The sequence below is a fragment of the Amblyomma mixtum genome, chromosome 10 (genome assembly GCF_055824585.1).
Source record: "Amblyomma mixtum isolate Tamu chromosome 10, ASM5582458v1, whole genome shotgun sequence".
NCBI classification, from domain to species: domain Eukaryota; kingdom Metazoa; phylum Arthropoda; class Arachnida; order Ixodida; family Ixodidae; genus Amblyomma; species Amblyomma mixtum.
In genome coordinates, this window is record NC_143021.1 from 144,926,268 (window position 1) to 144,945,201 (window position 18,934).

General features: G+C 48.4%; 1 protein-coding gene across 3 annotated transcripts in view; it reads left to right on the plus strand.

The window, feature by feature from the left end:
- The window catches only part of LOC149327193 (uncharacterized protein CG43867), a 96,334-nt gene extending 78,454 nt beyond the window's left edge, over nucleotides 1-17,880 (plus strand). For all 3 annotated transcript variants that reach the window (XM_089562807.1, XM_089562808.1, XM_089562809.1), the window contains 6 exons: nucleotides 663-804; nucleotides 4,544-4,656; nucleotides 5,991-6,120; nucleotides 6,255-6,332; nucleotides 12,262-12,396; nucleotides 17,536-17,880. In XM_089562807.1, the coding sequence (XP_089418933.1) occupies nucleotides 663-804; nucleotides 4,544-4,656; nucleotides 5,991-6,120; nucleotides 6,255-6,332; nucleotides 12,262-12,396; nucleotides 17,536-17,739 (802 nt within the window). In that variant the 3' untranslated portion in view covers nucleotides 17,740-17,880. The remainder of the gene's footprint in view (nucleotides 1-662; nucleotides 805-4,543; nucleotides 4,657-5,990; nucleotides 6,121-6,254; nucleotides 6,333-12,261; nucleotides 12,397-17,535) is intronic.
- Nucleotides 17,881-18,934: the final 1,054 nt, after the last annotated feature.

The window sequence follows — 18,934 nt, forward strand, 5'->3', positions numbered from 1 at the left end:
GCAAGAAAGACGCAGAGAAGGTTAATTCAACAAAATTCGTGCCAGAGCATTTTCAAAAGAAGATTGTGGGGCTAAGACAACTTCTTCTGGCAATATATTCCAATCATGCACTGTTCTGGAAAAAATAAGTTTTTAAAGACACTTATATGGCACTGGTATTCTTGAACCTTTAAACAATGATCTAAACGGGAGGATATATATAGGAGGATATATGTGACCCCCCTTTTTTCTTCGCAGTGTTTTCTTTGTTGTAGTGACGGCAGTCCACCGGTCAGGAAGACACCAGAAAGACATGCAAACGGAGCTCTTTATTTGGGCTGACTTGCGCCCGCAAAAGAACTGAATCACTCGGCGGCGGCGTAAGCAAGAAACGTGCTCGTCGGTCGTCGAACTACGAATGCCCGCTGCTCGCGGCATCGCTCAATTTAAAGCCGGCAAGGAAACTTCGAGATAACAGGTCGAGATCATCTACAGTAATCTGGAAACATGTAGGCGCAGCTCTTCATGGCTGCGGTCAATCGAGATTAGTCCGATCGCTTCTCCCGTCATGAACACAAATGATAACACTCCTTTCCTGCGGCCCTGAGCGCGAACGAACGGACACTGCAATGATACGTGGCAATACTATGTGGTTGATCATTCCTCTCCGTTTCTGCATGCAGGCTGTTCCTGCGGCAGCACCAGAAAGCAGAGACGGAGCGGGAACGCCTGCTCACCTGCTACTTCCTGCACGGGGAGCTCCTGCAGGGGCGCTTCCCCCTCACGCACGAGATGGCCCTCGAGATGGCCGCGCTCATGGCACAGGTAGGGCAGTCATCTATCCATCCTCCCTTCTACAATAAAACTTCGTTTGGGCCTAGTTGGTACATGTTGCTGTGAAGGGGAAGGCTGCGCAAACACAGGACGAACCACACTCGTCAAATCACAGTCTCTTCAAATTGTGGTAAGACCTACATCAGGCAGACAGGGCGGTGCATAAACGAGCAACTCAGGGAGCACGCGAATAAAGTTAGGAACAACACAGACAAAGGGGCACACCTTGTGTCCCATCTTAGTTTTTGCTGCAATTGCGCACCGCGATTTGACGAGACCGTGATACTCGGCAAAAGCAAAAACGAGCACGCGTGGCTGGCTTTGGAAGCCTTCCACATAAAGGAAAAAGCAGTGGACTGTATTAGTGGTACGTCTGTAGCTCTGTACGCAGCTGGAATCAATTTTTTTGCGTTCGCGTCTGCTTTAACAGCCTTTGGTATGACTATTGTGGTTAAAGATAGCATTTGAGCATGCGTGGTCAGGTGTATAAGTATGCGTTCTCAACAAGAAAAAACCAGTTGTTAGTAGCGCCTGTGTGTGTCTCTGTGTCTCTTCACTGTGGTTCGTCCCGTGTTTGCGCAACCTTCACAGCATCCCTTCTACATCCTGCCCCGACGTCACAGCAGCATGTCGTCATGCCATCTAGCTTTGGCACTTGAAATAATTTAGAAGACCCCGAGGGCAACTCTATCGAGTTTTGGTTCTGAGTAAAAAATGATGGTTTGGCCTTTTGTGAGCATCTTCGCATTTGTTCGGTAGTAAAAGACGAATTTATCACTCTAGTTATGCCACCCTTGCGCCATATGCGCCAAACTGCCCCATATTGACTATGACAGCTCTGTTTTGAGCGAAAGTATAGCCATGCTACGTGGAGGCTAACAAAGAGGGTTCAGCTTAAGTTAAGAACAACGCAGCGAGCTATGGAAAGGAAAATGATAGGTGCAACGTTAAGAGATTGGAGGAGGGCGGAGTGAGTGAGGGAACAAACGCGGGTTAATGACACCCTAGTCGAAATCAGGAGGCAGAAATGGGCTTGGGCAGGGCATGTAATGCGAAGGCAGGGTAACCGCGGGCCCTCAAGGGTAACGGAGTGGATTCCAAGAGAAGGCAAGCATAGCAGGGGGCAGCAGAAAGTTAGGTGGGCGTACGAGATTAAGAAGTTTGCGGGGATACGGTGGGCCCAACTGACGAAGGACAGGGTTAATCGGAGAGACATGGGAGAGGCCTTTGCCCTGCAGTGGGCGTAGTCAGGCTGATGATGATGTTGGTGATGAACCTACCGATTGGTAATCTACCGCATTTGCTATTCATACTTATCATGGAATAATCACTTCTGAGGCAACTGCGTTTATTTTGTATAAAGAATGCTCCTCTTTCTCTTATATCTTTGTTTTTTGTCATCAGCCCTCTCCCACTCTTCTATTTTTTTTGTCATTGGCCCTTCTGTATTTGAGTAATTTGAACCAACTTGCTTGTACCTTTTGCATTTTTTCCACCATTCATATGCGTATTATTTTGACGTCCAGTAGAAAGCATTTGTCCTCAATAATCTCTTCGCTTTTTTTGCATGGATCCATAACTAGCCTTTGGCTAAGGATCCAGACAGTGTGGTTATGTATTGTGTTGATGAAATGATAATAATAATAAAGAAAAGAAAGAAAAGAATTTTATTGACTAGGCTGACTTCAGTTTGTTCTCAGTTGAAGGCAGTTCCCCCGCAGCACTCAAGGGTGCTTAGGGTTCAAGCTGCTGGCATTGCTCTGATAAGTGCAGATATGTGCGTGTGTCTGTGCGTTTCTGCTACCAAAACCGGTGTTGCTCCTGAAACAAATTGAGTTTTTCAGCTTCGCCCAAAAGGCAGCCACAGTGGTGGTCACAGGAACCAATGGTGGATCACTTCAGTCTTGATTCTGGTCACGCGCATCATCCACTGCATGTGACATGGTGGTACAGAGCAGCCTATGCATGTGTGTGCTTTATTATGTGTGTTGCCTCTCTCCTTTGGAATTAGGTGGTCAGCTGATCACTACCCACTCAACCTTTTTAATCCAAACACGGTATGGTCAAACGTACTAAAGACCTGCCACAGTTTGTTCGTTTGTGCGCATATTATATAATATTAAGCAGCTTTCGTACTTCATTTGGCTGCCACAACTGTCTCTGTCTGTTTCAATAAAGAAGGCAATGACATTTTAATCACACAAGCTTTGATGAAGTAGCAGAGCTTTGTTTTTACCAAGGGAATAGTTGCAATTTCCATCCACACTGGCTGCACAATCAGATGTCTGTAGTTCGGTGAAAATTTTCTTTCGCTGGTGGTTAGGGTGGAGACTACTGCCCGCCGAAATCAGTCGGTCTACTAACTCTTCTAACTAGTGTGGCTTGCAGTTCGTAAGATGAGGTTTACTTCACCAACAACACAAAGCATTGGGCAAGAATGATCTAACACAAGGGGTAGTGGGCTTCAGAAAGGGAATAGTACCCCTGTCACACGGCCAGTTTCAATGGCCATCGAGTCGAGGGCCATCGAGATTTTCGATCGCCATCGAACTCGAGGGAGTTGTGGAGCTGCTACACGGCAAATCTCAATGGCCATTGAAATGGTTCTCGCGTCTTAGACCAAGCTCGTGTGGCGCCACATTCGCTACGTTCGGTTTCGCGCAAATAACAAAAATATATTGACGAAACTTAACTAAATGTTGAAATACACTTTTTTGCAGTCATAAGGCGCGTTCACACTTGTTCAAAAATCCAGCAAGCGAAGCGGATTCGCTCGCCGCAAAAACTAGGACCTGTTCTCTCTGTTGACGCCCGAGCGAGTTGGAACGGCCGTGCCGCTGCTGCTTCTCGCTGTGCGCACCACGTCGCCGCTCGCAGCGTACACAGATACAGTGAGAAAAGAGCATAAATTTATGCTGTCTATGTACCACGAGCGTATGCACGCCTACGTATGCTAAACGCAGGCGCATTCCCACATTTAGTTCAGCGTATGCAAGCAGAGACGCAAAAATAAACTCAGCCTCTAGTGGCGCCATCTGGTTGTCAAAACGGGAACCATTACTGTCAACAAACCGACTCTCATAGGCCTAGCAGCGACAGAATCGTCGCTCTAATTATTAAAATAAAGCAAATTTATCACTTATACGTTTCCTTATAGGCAAGATGAGACGAAGCGAAAGACCGGTGGCCCATTTATGACCAATGAACGGACAGAAAAAGGCAGCAACAACGAGAATTCAGTCCGAAGCGAGGGGTCCGGCTTTGAAGGGCGCCGCCATGTTTGTTGTCTTTTGAAGCTGTGCTAGCAACCTTGGGCAACGCTCGAAGGCCCTCGAAATCTCGATAGAGTTCCGGGCTGCTCCGTCGACTCGATAGACTATTGACTCGATGGCCATTCAAACTGGCCGTGTAGCAGCGCTCGATTGCCTTCGAGTCGATAGACTATCGATTCGAAGGCCTTCGAAATGCCCGTGTGACAGGGGTATAATATAGGTTTGGATAGGTGGATGACGATTCCAGCAACATTATTCTTATTACAAAACGTCACCTGCCTGTGACTTTAGCAGCGAAGTGATCAGCAAAACAGGGCTCGAATTAAGATTTCGCACAAGAATGAAAAGGCTAACGATGCGCAATGCACTGCATATTGGTGGTCACTATGAGCCAGCTTGATTGAGAAGAGAACTCTTTATTATCGACCTGCTTTGACAGAGAGTGTGTGTTTACGCAGATTGAGTTTGGTGACCAGACCGGGGAGCGGGCCAAGGCCAGGCCCCAACAGCAGCTGCTGCAGCAAGCCCTGGAGCGCTTCCTGCCCCCTCAGTTCCTGCTGCCAGACAACAAGTGGGTGTGGTGTGCCCTGTTTGGTCTCACACATCTCCTCGAGCGAAAGCACTGGAATCACAGACAGCATGAAACTATCGTATTTACTCACATTATGGTCCCACTTTTTTTTTTTAATTTACGCAAATTTAGGGGTGCGATCATTACGCAAGGTAAATTTTCTACAAAAAAATTTTTCACCACCGAAAACAAAAACAAGTTGCAGGTCAGACTACCCTTGTGACACGGGCACGCTACCCACGGTTACGCCGCTAAATGCGGTTATCACGAACCGAGCTTGGCAGTCTCGTCTTACGTCGTTAACCGAGAAGGTAGAGTGCGAAAAGCACGTACTTTCTTCGCACTAAGTCACGTTCCAAGCATCAAAATAGGCAGTGTGTATTCATTAGTGACCTTATATGAGTGCAATCATTGTGCGAGTAAATATGGTATACGACCGCTCTGCTTTTTCTGAGTTCTGGAAAGGCTCGGTTGAGCAGTTTCATCTCGTTTGCAGATGGTCTAGAGTGAAAAGTGGAACAGTGCAAGCACATGCAAGAAACGGGCAAATGAATCACGGCGTTGTCTGTCCATCTTTGTCTGCTCTGACTGCTTTTGTGCAACTGGCAAAGGAAGACAGGGTTAATTGGACAGACATGGGGGAGAGGCCTTTGCCCTGCAGTGGGCATAGTCAGGCTGATGATGATGAAGCCTTCTTTCATGATAGTGGAATTGTTGTGGTATGCGCGGTCTGGCGTTCCAAAAGTGAAAGCAATGGAGATGCGCTGACAGTGCTGGAGCATGACACGTTGTTTCAACTGTGGTCGCTTGTTGCAATCGTTCCTCTCGTGTCAGTTCATGCTTTATCATCGTGAAACTTCTCTACCACGTTTCATAACTCAGCACAAGCTAACAAGTAGTCAGCCTAGCGAGTTCCTTATGTCAAAGCCAACTGCCGGTACGCGTTTGTTGCATGGAGGTCTCAAATACATGCGCTTCAATGGGGGTGACGTTGGTGAATTGGGAAACTTTGCTATATGGGGGTCCGGTACATCCAGGTATTAACTGTAAGCTTTCAAACTCTCAAAACCTGTTGGAACCAGTTGAATTATAACTGCTGAAAACCAAATAGTTTTCACTGAGTTATGAGGGCTCTGTCTTTAAAACCTTGATTTTTTTTTTCTTATCCCCTGGCTGGGAATGCACAAGTGCTGGCTCGCAACAGTTTGGCGGAGGCATACGGCACATAAACAACTCAATGCACTCTGCCTCGAGCTATTAGCATGCACATCGAAGCCACCCAGCTGCTCCACATTCCCTGCACGATGCCTGAGCATCATCCTCCCACCGTGCAGGACCCAGCAGGAGAGCCTGGGCGAGCGGTGGGCTGCCCTGCGGGGCAGGGCTGCCCAGGACTGTGTGCGCATCTACCTCAACTGTGTCCGCAAGTGGCCCCTGTGCGGAGGACGGCTGTTTGCCGCCAAGGTCGGTCTCTCTCTGACTTCGCACGCTGAGGAGGAAATTTTGCATGGTGGTGGTAACAGAAACCCTGAACGTTAGGCCTAAGAAAAGTAGGAGGGTATCCTCACCTGTTCCCCTCTCTCTCTTGCCTGTCCCAGATGAAGAGCAAGGAGCAGCAGAGCCTCTGGCTGGCCGTGTCCGAGGACGGCATCAGCCTGCTGGACTGCACCACCCTGGTGAGACGGCTCCTCCTGCCCATCCTTAAGGCATAGTGGAAGTGGTATTCTGAGCCATACAAGAGGTGTCGAACCCGCAGGCACCTTTCTTTCGTTTTACCTCGGGGATTCTTTCTAGCCTCGGGAAATGGTACAGCTTTCAAAAGGTCCTTGAAGGCCTGCGTGTCCTGGCTTCTTCCATTTCTTTCCCGCCTGCCATGCATACAGAAAAGAGCACACAGATGCATGGCCCCCCACAGTGTGTGCCCAAAATTGGGTTAACCCTTTCAGGCGCCATTTTTTGTTTTGACTGAAATCAATTATTTTTTCACCTAAGTAGTATAGGTATTCTGACCTCAAGAAAGGGAATTTGTTGGTTTTCGAGCGTGAAAGACCAGCAGGCAAGTTTTTACAATGATGTGGAGAATTGCGTACAAAGTGTCAGATTCCTTAGAAATAGTAACATCGAAATGTTCTCGTGTGTCAGGTAAACACCCTAGGGATCGTGGAATCACTTTGTGCTTCGAAGATGCACATTACGCTCGAAAATGAGTGAAAACAATCGATGTTTTCATTCACGGCAAAATCTTTCCGCACAAAAACAGCGCACAAAGTGCTACCTAGCTCACTTTTGTACGAAATATTACTTACTGCGTTCACTACATGGTATCAAAAAACAACTTATTTGCGACAAGAAGGGTGCTCAATTTCATTGAAACAATAAAATCACTGTTAAGTGCTCCAGTTTCTCAGAAAAAGCTGTAAGTTTGCAGCTTACGCAATTGTGTACAAAGCGCCTGAAAGGGTTAATTTGGGTGGCTGTTGAGTGGGAACAGTCTGCTGTGAGCAGTTACTGGATGGTTAGTCCCAAAATAAATTGGTTAAATGAAGCAGAGGTTGGGATTGAGGGATGTGTATAGATTTAGGCGCTTGGGGAAACCAAAAAGGTACTCTGAGGTACCCAAGGAAGCCGCTGTGGGGGCTTAGTGGTTATGGTGTTCGGCTGCTGACCCCAAATGCGCGGGTTTGATCCCCGCCGCGGCGGTTGCATTTCCATGGAGGTGAAATTCCAGATGCCCGTGTACTGTGCGATGTAAGTGTACGTCAAAGAATCCCAGGTGGTCGAAATTATCCGGAGCCCTCCACTACGGCGTCCCTCATAGCCCGAGTTGCTTTGGGACGTTAAACCCCATGAAACGAAACAAGGAACCCAAGGGTTTTGCAAAACCCAATCTGAGAGCCCCTGTTTTATCTAAAACTGCTGCTAATTTCCTTCACATCCCTTTTCAGCTTGATTGTGCCTGCACCTTGGTCATGGATGACAGCTTGTGTGTGGTGGTTTTAGCCATATTTGATGCTGTTGTCGGTGCTTCGATTCATCAGGGAAGGCGTACGCAGGCGTCCTCTGTGAGCTTGACCACAGGGCACTTATCGGTCTTGAACCTTTTCCGTGCCCGCCAAAATACTAGGTAGCTCTTGGCCTTCTCAAGTAGGCTCGAACAGTTGTGTGACTGGCTTTATATGCTTGCCTTTTGTACCCAGGCTTGCATGCTACAGTCACGTGGCGTTTCTGACAAGTGACTTGTGTGGGTGTTGGTACCAATGGCAAGACTTAAGGGGGGACATGGGTCTTGGAGCATTTTTTTTTATTTACAGGCCAAATACAATGAAACTGCACAGACTTCATCAGTTTTTTCTGCTGATTTCAAATATGCAATTCGTTTATTTCTAGGCCAATCAGTTCCTGAGATATTAATATATATCATGCCATTGTCTGCTCAAACAATAGAAAAAAAATGGGCCACCAGAAATTTAATTTTAATACGTGGGTAGATACTACAATGTGTGAGGAATGCAATGCTGGAAGCAGTTTGTAGCTTTTTGTCCGTGTGGACAAATGGGCTTAATAGTTAGTTTTCAAGTGAGTTAACCAGACATTCAGTGCCAGAAAACACATGAAACACATGAAACTAACTATTAAGCCCATTTGTCCACACGGACAAAAAACTGAAAACTGCTTCCAGCGTTGCATTCCTCACACATTGTAGTATCTACCCACGTATTAAAATTAAATTTCTGGTGGCCCATATTTTTTCTATTGTTTGAGCAGACAATGGCATGATATGTATTAATATCTCAGGAACTAATTGGCCTAGAAATAAACAGATTGCATATTTGAAATCATCAGAAAAAACTGGTGAAGTCTGTGTAGTTTTATTGCATTTGGTCTGTAAATAAAAAAAGTGCTCTACAGACCCATGTCCCCCCTTAATGGAATAGGTAACATTACATCAATCCCTCTTACCGGTCTGCTAGGCCTTGGTTCTTTCATTACTTTCGAAACCTCTCGTGCATTTTATATGTAGTGTCAGCTCGTCGTGGTCACCCTCATTCCAGAGCATGCCTTCTGATTTGCGAACCTGATAGTGAAACATTCGGAAAAAACAAAATGAAAATTCCCGCTAGAATGAAACAAACCATCAGAAACAATATCAGGTTTCTGGCAGTTTTCCGATGCTTCCTAAACTTTGCCATGTTTCTTTAAGGCCGAGTCAAATACAGTAGAACCCCGCTGTTACGTTCCTCACTGCTGTGTTTTCCCGGCTGTTACGTCGTTTTCTTCAGGTCCCGGCATAGCTTCCATAGGATCCAATGTATTGGAAACCCCGCTGTTACGTCGTAGCCGAGGAAACGATCCCGCATGATACGTCGCAACCGGGCTCCCCGAACCCGCCCGGGCAATGCGCGCCAACCGGCATTTTGATTTTTGACGAGTCTTGGCCAGGCTTGGCTACGGAACTGGCTGCAAGAAGCCGCACGCGAGTTGGAGAGGCCGCCACTAGATGGCTATCTGCCTCGCACGCCGAACGCCGCGATCTTTATCGTGGGAGGTGGTGAGGAGGAGGCGCACCGCTGTGGTCGCTTATCAGCGCGTCTTTTCTTTCACTCTTTCTTTTTATCTTTTAACTCTCCTCTATCTGCAAGTGACAGCGGTGGTGGCTCGGCTGGAGCCAGTCGGCAGGGCCCCTGCAATTTCCTTTTCATCCTTCTCAGTCGCAACAACATCTTTATTGTGCTTTGATGGTGTGATAGCGTTGAGTAAGCGGAAGGCGCTTTCCCTTGAGGAAAAGCTGGACGTACTAAACGCAGTCGACAGGCAGCCAGGGCGGCTTACGCGGAGCAGCGCGGCGAGCAGCCTACGAACATTTCAGTGCTTGACGCTGTGCACAACGTCGCTTCAGCGTGGACTGCAGTGAGCGCGTGAACTGCACAGCACTGCTGCGTGCGGTGTGGCCGCACCGCAAAGCGACGCTGACAGCAATGTGGCCTTTGCTATTGAGAAACGCGTTGTTCTTTGCAGTGAGCTAAAGAAACTGCAATCCACCGTTCTCGATTTTTTAAAGTCCTAGGCTCACAATAGATTGCCTCGTGCCAGAGTTTGGCAACTGCGTAAATTTTGCTGCTTATTGCAATTATTTTTTTTTTTTGCTACAAGAGCTTTAGCATCTGTTGTAAAGTGCCATATTTCCTCCTTCAAAATCTGAAATTGCTACTATAAATATAGCAGTTTCTGCTGTTACAAAAGTTGCTACAAGGAGCGTATTTTCATTTAAACCACTGTCACTTGCTTTATGGTTTTTAAATGTTATCTGCATTCGCATGGATCTCATTTAACTCCTCACGTCTTTAAAATCCCTGTTGGGCCTGCCATAAAGCGGAAATTATCATAAATGCACAATTAGAGTGTTGGAGTGTTCTAGACAGATGTATGGACGACTGTACATTTTCTCTGACAGTAACAATCAGCCAATGAACAAGATCTTTTGACGCACCCAGAAATAACTGTGGATTCTATGTACTGCAGCCCACATGATTGCAAAAGAATATATATTGTTCATAATGAAGCTCGGACAGGGCACGGCATCTCTAAACCTATGAACAGTGAGAGCGGAGTATCAGAGGACTCATATTTATGTATTTATTTGTACAAATACCTCACAGGTTCCACACTTGGAACATTGTGTGAGGGGAGGGGTTACAATATTTAGCAGACAAAAGATGATACAAAGTGGCAAAGCATAAAAGTAAAGAATATTAAATACACTGGACTTAAAGCAATTATTGAAAAGTACTTGAAAAAAAAAGGTATTACAGTCGACAACCGAAAGTTCGGATGCCTGATTTTTCAGACATGCTTGATTATTCGCACTTTTTCGCGGCACCGCAGCATGGCCCATAGAGCCAGCGTGTAAGAGCGGTTGAAATTTCGGATGCACCGCAACTGACCACTCAATTTTTCGGACCTCGTTCGCACTTGCCGCCAGTACCCAAGCTGCCATATAATGTGTACAGTGGAACCTCATTAACTCAAACTGCAGGGGAGATCGAAAACTTGATCAAACAAAATGAAATTCAAGCTTAAAGGGAGCCTCCTAACTTGTGACGCTGAAATTCTGCGCGAGTCGGCACATTGCACTCGCGTGTTTTCGAATTCGTACTGTTCTTGAATGTCTTCCGCCGCACGAACTTGAACCGTAGTCTGAGTTCACGGAACTCGACTGTGCCTAGTCTTTCGTCCCGAATATGGAACGATACGATTGCGATCGAAGCGCGCTTTGGGCGCGCCGCCGGAGCAGATCGCGGCGGCCATGGCACGCGCAATGGCCTCTGCGATCTGCTCCGGCGCTGCGCCGTTTGCGGAGGCCACGCGCGCGCACAGGAGCTTCTAAGTGCCGTCTATGGATGGCGCCCGAGGCTGTGATCATCACCATCAACGTTTTTATTCGCCGCGATTTTCTGCTATTCACATCGGCATCGGTGTCGCCAGCTCCAGCCTTTTGTGGCGTGTTAGCGCATTCGCCGTAATAGTTGTGATTGTGGCTTTCGCGTGCTGCCGCCAAGCTTCGCAGTTTTAGCGCGATGGGCAAGCACCTTAGGCTACACGGCTGGGAGTTAGCTCTCGAACACGGTAAGCGTACGGCGGGCAGGAAATTCGACGTGGCCGAGAAGTGCGTCCGATGATGGTGTAACCAAAAGAGGAACACAAGCTGTGAAAAGCGCGCTTTCCATGGCAAGCCGTGCGAGTTTCCCGAACTGGAAGAACAGCTGCTCATCTATGTGATGGAATTTTGGAACAATGGCTACGTGTTGACAGCGGACGTGCTGCGCGGCTTCTTTTGGGATGAGCGTGCACCAGAGCACAGCACCAGCTCAAGAGTCGAAATACTCCGCGAGTGGCAATTGAACGTAGAATAAATGTCACTCATAACACCAGTAGGATCTAATATGTAACTTCTTGCATGCGTTTTTTGGTCAAATCATGTCATAACTAGAAGAATAAGAATGGGGTGGAGCGCATTTGGCAGGTTCTCTCAGATCATGAATGGCACTTTACGAATATCCCTCAAAAGAAAAGTATACAACAGCTGTATCTGACCGGTACTCACCTATGGGGCAGAAACATGGAGGCTAACAAAGAGGGTTCAGCTTAAGTTAAGAACAATGCAGCGAGCTATGGAAAAAAAAATGTCAGGTGTAACGTTAAGAGATCGGAAGAGGGCGTAGTGGCTGAGGGAACAAGTGCGGGTTGATTACATCCTAGTCCAAAACAGGAGGAAGAAATGGCCTTGGGCAGGGCATGTAATGCGAAGGAAAGATAACCGCTGCTCCTTAAGGGTAACGGAGTGGATTCCAAGAGAAGGCAAGCGTAGCAGGGGGGCGGCAGAAAGTTAGGTGGGTGGATGAGATCAAGAAGTTTGCGGGGAGAGGGTGGCCACCACTGGCGAAGGACAGGGTTAGTTGGAGAGGCATGGGAGAGGCCTTTGCCCTGCAGTGGGCGTAGTCAGGCTGATGATGATGATGTCATTTCTTGTGAGGTCCAGCAAACAGCAACCAGCACGTGGTGGGCAAACGCGCTCATCTCGACCTGCTCTCTGCCTGCCTCTTTCAGCAACCGTGGGTGCAGCATCCCTACTCGAGTGTGATGACGTTTGGCGGCTGTCGGGAGGACTTCATGCTGGTCGTGTGCCCGGAGGCCGGGGAGCCCTGCACAGAGCGGCTGCTCTTTGCCATGCCCAAGCCACAGGTGAGGAGGAGACGATGGTCGCCTCGACCATGAGCCCAGGGAGGAGAGCACTGCACAGGTTCTGAAGAACGAAGTCCTTTTTTTCAGTGCTGCAGCAAACTCAGTGGCATCCCAAGGCTGTCGGAATTGCACTGAACAAGGCTGCGAGTGGCAGCATGAAGCATGCCACCTCTGGAGCCTAAATTGAAGACGTTATGCGGCTTGCGCCATTTCACTTCACTTCTTATAGCGAAGTGAAGGAATGCAGCCAGTTAGTGGAGCTCTGTTGGCTGTGGTGCCTAATATAATGCACCTGAGTTCCTGTGTTTCATGTACCGAAGTGTCTTTTTCCACTGCCAGGTAACATTAGGCTTCCAAGCACTAAGGAAGTGTTTACTCATTCTAAAACAGTGCAAAAAAGACATGGACAACAGGAAGAGATGTACTGACAGGCACTGTTTGTACGTCTCTTCCTGTTGTATGTGTCTTTTTTTGCGCTGTTTTAGAATGAACAACCACTAACTCGCCCAAGATTTTGCCTTAGCGAAGTGTTTACTCTCAGTGTGCCACAGGAGAAGCGTGATTTTTTTTTAATACAGTAAAAGCTCGTTAATTCAAACATCACGGGACCGGGAAAAAAGTTCGAATTATCCGATGTTCAAATTATCGAATGGCCACTAAAAAACTGACAAGGACCATTTGCATTATGGTATATGTACAGTATTTACTCGCCTAACGAACCCACTCGCATAATGAACTCGCCCACCCCCGATTTTTGCCTAAGAATTTGAAAAAAAAAAAGCGTCAGTCGTTAACGCTCCCTCCCCTCCCTTCCCTGTTTCGCACCGTCACGGTCCACAATGCATTTCTTGGCGGCGCGCCAAGATGCTGCGCAGTGATAACATCACGGTGTGTTTACTTTTGACGTTACCTCTAGCAAGGGGGAAGCGAACTTTGGCAGAGTGCCAGCGCTTGTTCGGTTGTGCAAGCCTCGTTGTCAGTGTCAGTACCTTATCGTGCCATGGGCGATTGGAGCGGACGCCGTCTACTGCCACTCAAAAGCCGGTGTCATGATCGCGGCTGAGCGCGTGCTTCCGTTGGCAACCGATGGGTGGAAGCATGGACGACACTCCCAAAGGAAAAAAAAGTTTTTCGCATGTAATTTGTAGCGCCCGTCCTAAGTCATAGCCTTCATGGGCGTTGGCTGGGAGCGCGCTGACAGTACTTATCCATATTTTCGAATTAACAGAGCTCAAATTAACGAGTATTTAGTTGCGAGTTCCGGAGGTTGCGCGGAAAATAGGGTAGGCAGCCGCCACCGCGGCTGCCAACCCCTTCTACCCTCTGGCGCCGCCAGCCACCGCGCCGGTGATGGCGCCATTTAGGCTTTACCCACTCTTCCAAGGTTTTATCTAGTTCCATCGTCTGTCCTCGTTTAGGACGTACACAGCCTCTAACTATGCGGAGGAGGTGCTTTTTTTTTTTTTTGGCCACGTGCTGTGCGCCAAGCACCCAGACGCGGCGGTGCGTAGTTCGAATTATCCGTAGCGGAACCGACTCGCTTCCGAATTAACGGGCTTTTTTATACACAGATCTCTATGGAGCTTGGCTGGACCAAGTAGCGTACAGTGGAACCTCGATTATACGTCCCCCGGTCATGCGACGACCCGCATTTTACGACGAATTTGTGCGGTCCCGGCAAAACCCCCATAGAGACAATGCATTAAAAACCTTGGTTACACGACGCAAATTTTAGAAGGACCCCGCTTCCTACAACGTCTGGCTCGTACCGTCCGTCAAAAAAGGTCGTCAGCAAACGCAGGCCGGGATGTACCGTATTTTCGCGATTCTAAGCACCCCCCTATTTTCGGAAAAAAATTTCTGAAAAAAAAAAACTTTGCATGCGAATCTAAGCACCCCCGTTTTTGCGCGGAAGAGAGCGTTGCTGAGGCCGCCAAGTGCACTTGCTCTCTTTTTCGTGGAGCCTGTGCAGTCGGAGTCCTGAGGAGGCGCGGCCTGCGCGTTGTTGTTGCTGTTGCGACTGAGAGAAGGATGAAAAGGAAAGTGCACGGGCCCGCCTACTGGCTTGAGCCAAGCCACCACCGCAGCCAAGTGCAGATAGAGGAGTTAAAAGATCAGAGGAAAGATAAAGAGAAAAGATAAGACAGGCAGCGTGGCAGCCGCTCTCCTGGGGACGCTGATGAAAAAACAGATAAGCGGGGAGGCTGCGCTGGCCCAAGCGAGGACAGCGAGGACAGCGGCGTCCACGGCGCTTTTTGTAATGGAAGTAATGGATGCCATGTGCCCCGATGATAAAACTTCCTACGAAGAGGAAGTGGACAACGATGCAGAGGTTTGCGCTCCCATTCCTAGTTACGCGGTCGGTCGTGTTGCAGACCGGCGCTTTGCTTGCGCGCGCGACGGTGTTGGCGGCCTACTGCCGGACGTGGCAGCCCTTGAAAGAAAGTTGATGCGCCGAGGTTGGGCAAAGGTGCAAAAAAAAAAAATTATCGATTTTTTTTTAAACGGTAATAAAGATTTTTTTGCAAATCTGTTTCAAACAAATGCTGGGTTTTGTCTTTTTTAATCTGATTGGCGTACTTGCCGCGGGCTTGAAGCTGGTCAACAGTTTTCAGCGCAAGGCCGAGCGCCACTGGCCGCATTCTTTGATTTTCGATTATACGACACCCGGATTATACGACGGTTTCGCGCGGTCCCCTGAACGTCGTATAATCGAGGTTCCACTGTAGTTCGAATTATCCGAAAATTCGAATTATCGAGTTTTGAATTAACGAGCTTTCACTGTACAAATATAAAAAGTTAATATTGCTTATATCATTGTCTGTGCTGCACATTTGCTGCATGTCATGCATGTGCCTTCTTGCCCATTCATGACTGCGCAAGACAGCAGGGTAAGGAAGATGCAAAGGTGGATAATGTAGTATTGTGCAACCAAGCGTAGTGTGAGTGTGGCAGCACTCGAATAAAAGTTTTCAGAAGCACTGGTTTGAGCAGGCAAGAGTGGCTGGGGGGATCAACAAGGGAAGCTGGTCCTCGCCTGTTGCACTGGCACCAAACAGCACCGTGACACACCTCTTGCTCTGTTTTCCTCCGGATGAGAATATGGCAGCTGTAGTGAACGTGTGATTTGGTAGCATCTTGTAGAAAAATACTGCCTCCTCTGGATTGTAGACATCTTTGTCTGCATACTTTTCAAGCAGAGCTTGAAGCTGATGTTGGCGTCATACGTCTACAATGTCACGGTTCGCGGCTGCGCTTTCATCAACAGCCGACTTCGAGGTCCCACCTTGTCATTTCTTGAACCGTTCCAGCCAGCCATTGCTGCACTTGAAATCTGTATGGCCCATTTGGAGGGCGAGAGCTTCGGCTTTTGCAGTAAGTGCAGGTCCACGTATGGGGAGATTTGCACTCCTGGCATTCTTCAGCCACTGTTGAAGTGGACCTTCCACTTCCGGATATTTCGAGGCGCGATTCCTCTTTCTCTTCACCGAGAAGCTCTTTTCAAAGCACAGGTTTCTTGTTTTCCAATACAGTTGATAAAGTAGACAGTGGCATGCCAAATTCCTTCGTGATGTCGGTTTCCTGCCGGCCACCTTTTTCCACTTGTTTTATAAGCAGAACTTTCTGCGGCAAAGTCAGACACTTTCGCCCGGAGACTGATGGAGCCAGTTATCACTGTAGATCGCAAAAGCTCACGCGAGGCGTGCGTAACGAACCACTCCGATTAACACGCAATCACTTGGCCTGCAGCATGGATCCAAACGCACGTGCCATTGGCGGCAAAATGACTAAGTGCGGCGTGCGACGCAAAAGACAGAAGCTTGAAAATGTCATCAGGGCATCTTGCTTTCCTCCTCAGTGTGCATTGGTGATGGCGACAGTAGCAGTGGTGGGCTTGGCAGCGGATTCATGTGTAGCGGAAGAAAGGCGATCGGAGTTGTGGAGACCAAGAAACAGAAACTGCGGAAGGGCACCGATTGGTGGAAGATTGTGGTCGGGAGGGCAGGCTGGAAGAGGGCAACTTTGTAGAATCAGTGGCGTCGAAACTGGCAGGGAGGAGGCGAGGCGAGGAGTTTACATACAGTCATTTACTAACTGAAGGCTGCTTGCAACACTGTCGTGTAGTACTTTTGTATTGTTTTTTTTTTACTTGTGGCCTGGCACAGTTCGCTAAACTCAGGAAGTGAACTTGTGGCCATCTAGCAACAGCTGTCAATTCATGGTCAGTGTGAGAAGTAACCCGGCTCTCAAGTTTGGAAGGCTTTTCTGATAGAAGTGTTCCACAGTGACCCATAGACTTATGCTTTTGGGAAACACCAGCTAAAAACTATATACATGGTGTCATTTGCACTTGTAGTCATGAAGGTGCCTTGGTTTTCTTATTGCTCTCATGCTACTGCCATATGGTTTCATACCTGCCACTTGGCACTAGGCTGAGTGAAATGTAGCATTCTATCTTGAGCGTGTTTCATATAGCAGTGTTAGATTAGAACTGAGTGTGTATCCTGCTAGCAGGGCGGAGGGGAAATGCTCAGTACACGATTAATTTTCCAGCTCAGAGAGATTCTATTGTGTTGTATTCCGTACTTTCCGTATCTTCTGCAGAGTGCACAGATGTCGGAGAGAACAATGATACAGTCCTTAAAATGTGCTTGGAGGTATTGGTGAGCACTATCAAAATACAGAAAAGGGACGAACACACAGGACGAAGCACTTTCTAACAACTGTATAAACAATTGTTAGAAAACACTTTGTCCTGTGTGTTTGTCCCTTTCCGTATTGTGATAGCGCTCACCAATACCTTCAAGAATGTATTTCCAACTAGCCCCTAAAATGGGCTAAAATGGCCTAAAATGTGGTCATAGTGACAAGACAGACAGTCTCTGGTCTTGCGTGTTGATTTGCACCTATTATGTTACTGTGTGTGAAAGGATGCTTCTGCAATCAACAATACTGAGGAGGCCTAATGCAGCTTCGAACAAAAAGTATGGCTCGGAAATTTGGGTTTGGGGTGGTGTGGTGTGCGCAGACCGTGCCAGCTAAGATGGCGTTATTCCACTGAACGCACCATATTGGGCTGTTGCTACAAAATTTTTTTTTGCGCACTGCTGTGAACCGTCACCCACTGTGTTGTCGCAGGTGCTCGAGGTAACCCTCTTGGTGGCCGACTACATGAATGCACTGGGTGCCACCGGTGCAAGCGTGGCGCCCTCTCCCGGCGGCAGCCTGGTGGTGGGCAGCGCGCGGAGCCGGCTCAACGTGAACCCTTGCTCCGCAACTTCGTCGCCCGCCTTGTCAACGGCCTCGTCGCGGAGGCCTCTGCTGCCGACGCCCGACTCCTGACGGTCGCCCTCCACCACGCCCCGACACCGACCCGACTCTTCCGCGACCAGCGCGGGTGGTGGCACGGTCACCGCGTCACCCCGCAGTGGCCGGGCCACCTGGAAGTGAACCGGTGCCACCAGAGGGCGTGGTGGTGATGAGACAAGAGGGTGGTGACGTTCACCAGTGGTGATGGTCACCAGTGATGATGGTCACCTGTGGTGATGGTTACCAGTGGTGACGTTCACCAGTGGTGACGTTCACCAGTGGTGACGTTCACCAGTGGTGAGCGTCACCAGCGATGAACGTCACCAGCGATGAACGTCACCAGTGATGAGCGTCAGCAGTGGTGACACTGCCCTCCGCGATGACTGAAGAAACGTGACCACAGTGGCACTTCAGCAAAAGATCTGCATCCGTACGATCGCAAACAGACTCTACGGCACTCATCGTGCTCCAACTCCACAAAAGCAGCTTTCAAGAAAATGTGATCCGTGTGCCATGGAGTTTGCGACAAATCTTGGAGTGTGAAGCGCAGTCGTTGCGCACGTTAGGTTTTGTGCGCGACTTTAATTCTCAAGTGAGACGGTGTTTTTTGGACAAGGGCTTCTGACACTGCGTTCTCGGCCTCTGGATTCGGTCAAAAGCGGCCGACACTTCGTCGTTCGAGTGTGTGCCAATGCATCTGTTCGACAACTTCTCCCTATTCCTCTGCCAAAACCAAAGATTGTGCCAAGATGTCACCAGACTCTCGACCAAGTGCTCAACAGTCTCTAATACTCGAGTGGCTGGCTGGTGACACTGGTGTGGACGAAATTTTCGCCTGTGAAAACTGAAAGGCCACAGTGGGTGTGACAGTTTAAACCGGTTACATCAAACTGGAGCGCAAACCCTGGTGTTTGTGGTTTTCTAGATTGTGTTCGACACCCTGTGTAGGTACCGACAGAGGAGACCTTTATAGCAGTCATCGAGAAACATGAACGGGGTGTGGTGTGAAGAAAGCGAGCCAGAATGCTGCTCCGTTTTTTGAGAACCAGGCCATGCATCTGCAATCGGGGAATTTATAAGACGACATCCACCAGATCAAAGATGAGCGCTTGTGTCACCTTATGGAAATGCAGAGAGTTTGTAAGTTAGGCAGCTAGTAGTCAGCACACACCTTGTGGTTTGGCAGTGGCCTGGTTCAGTCTTCTGGTCCCCCGGTGTGATCCATGCT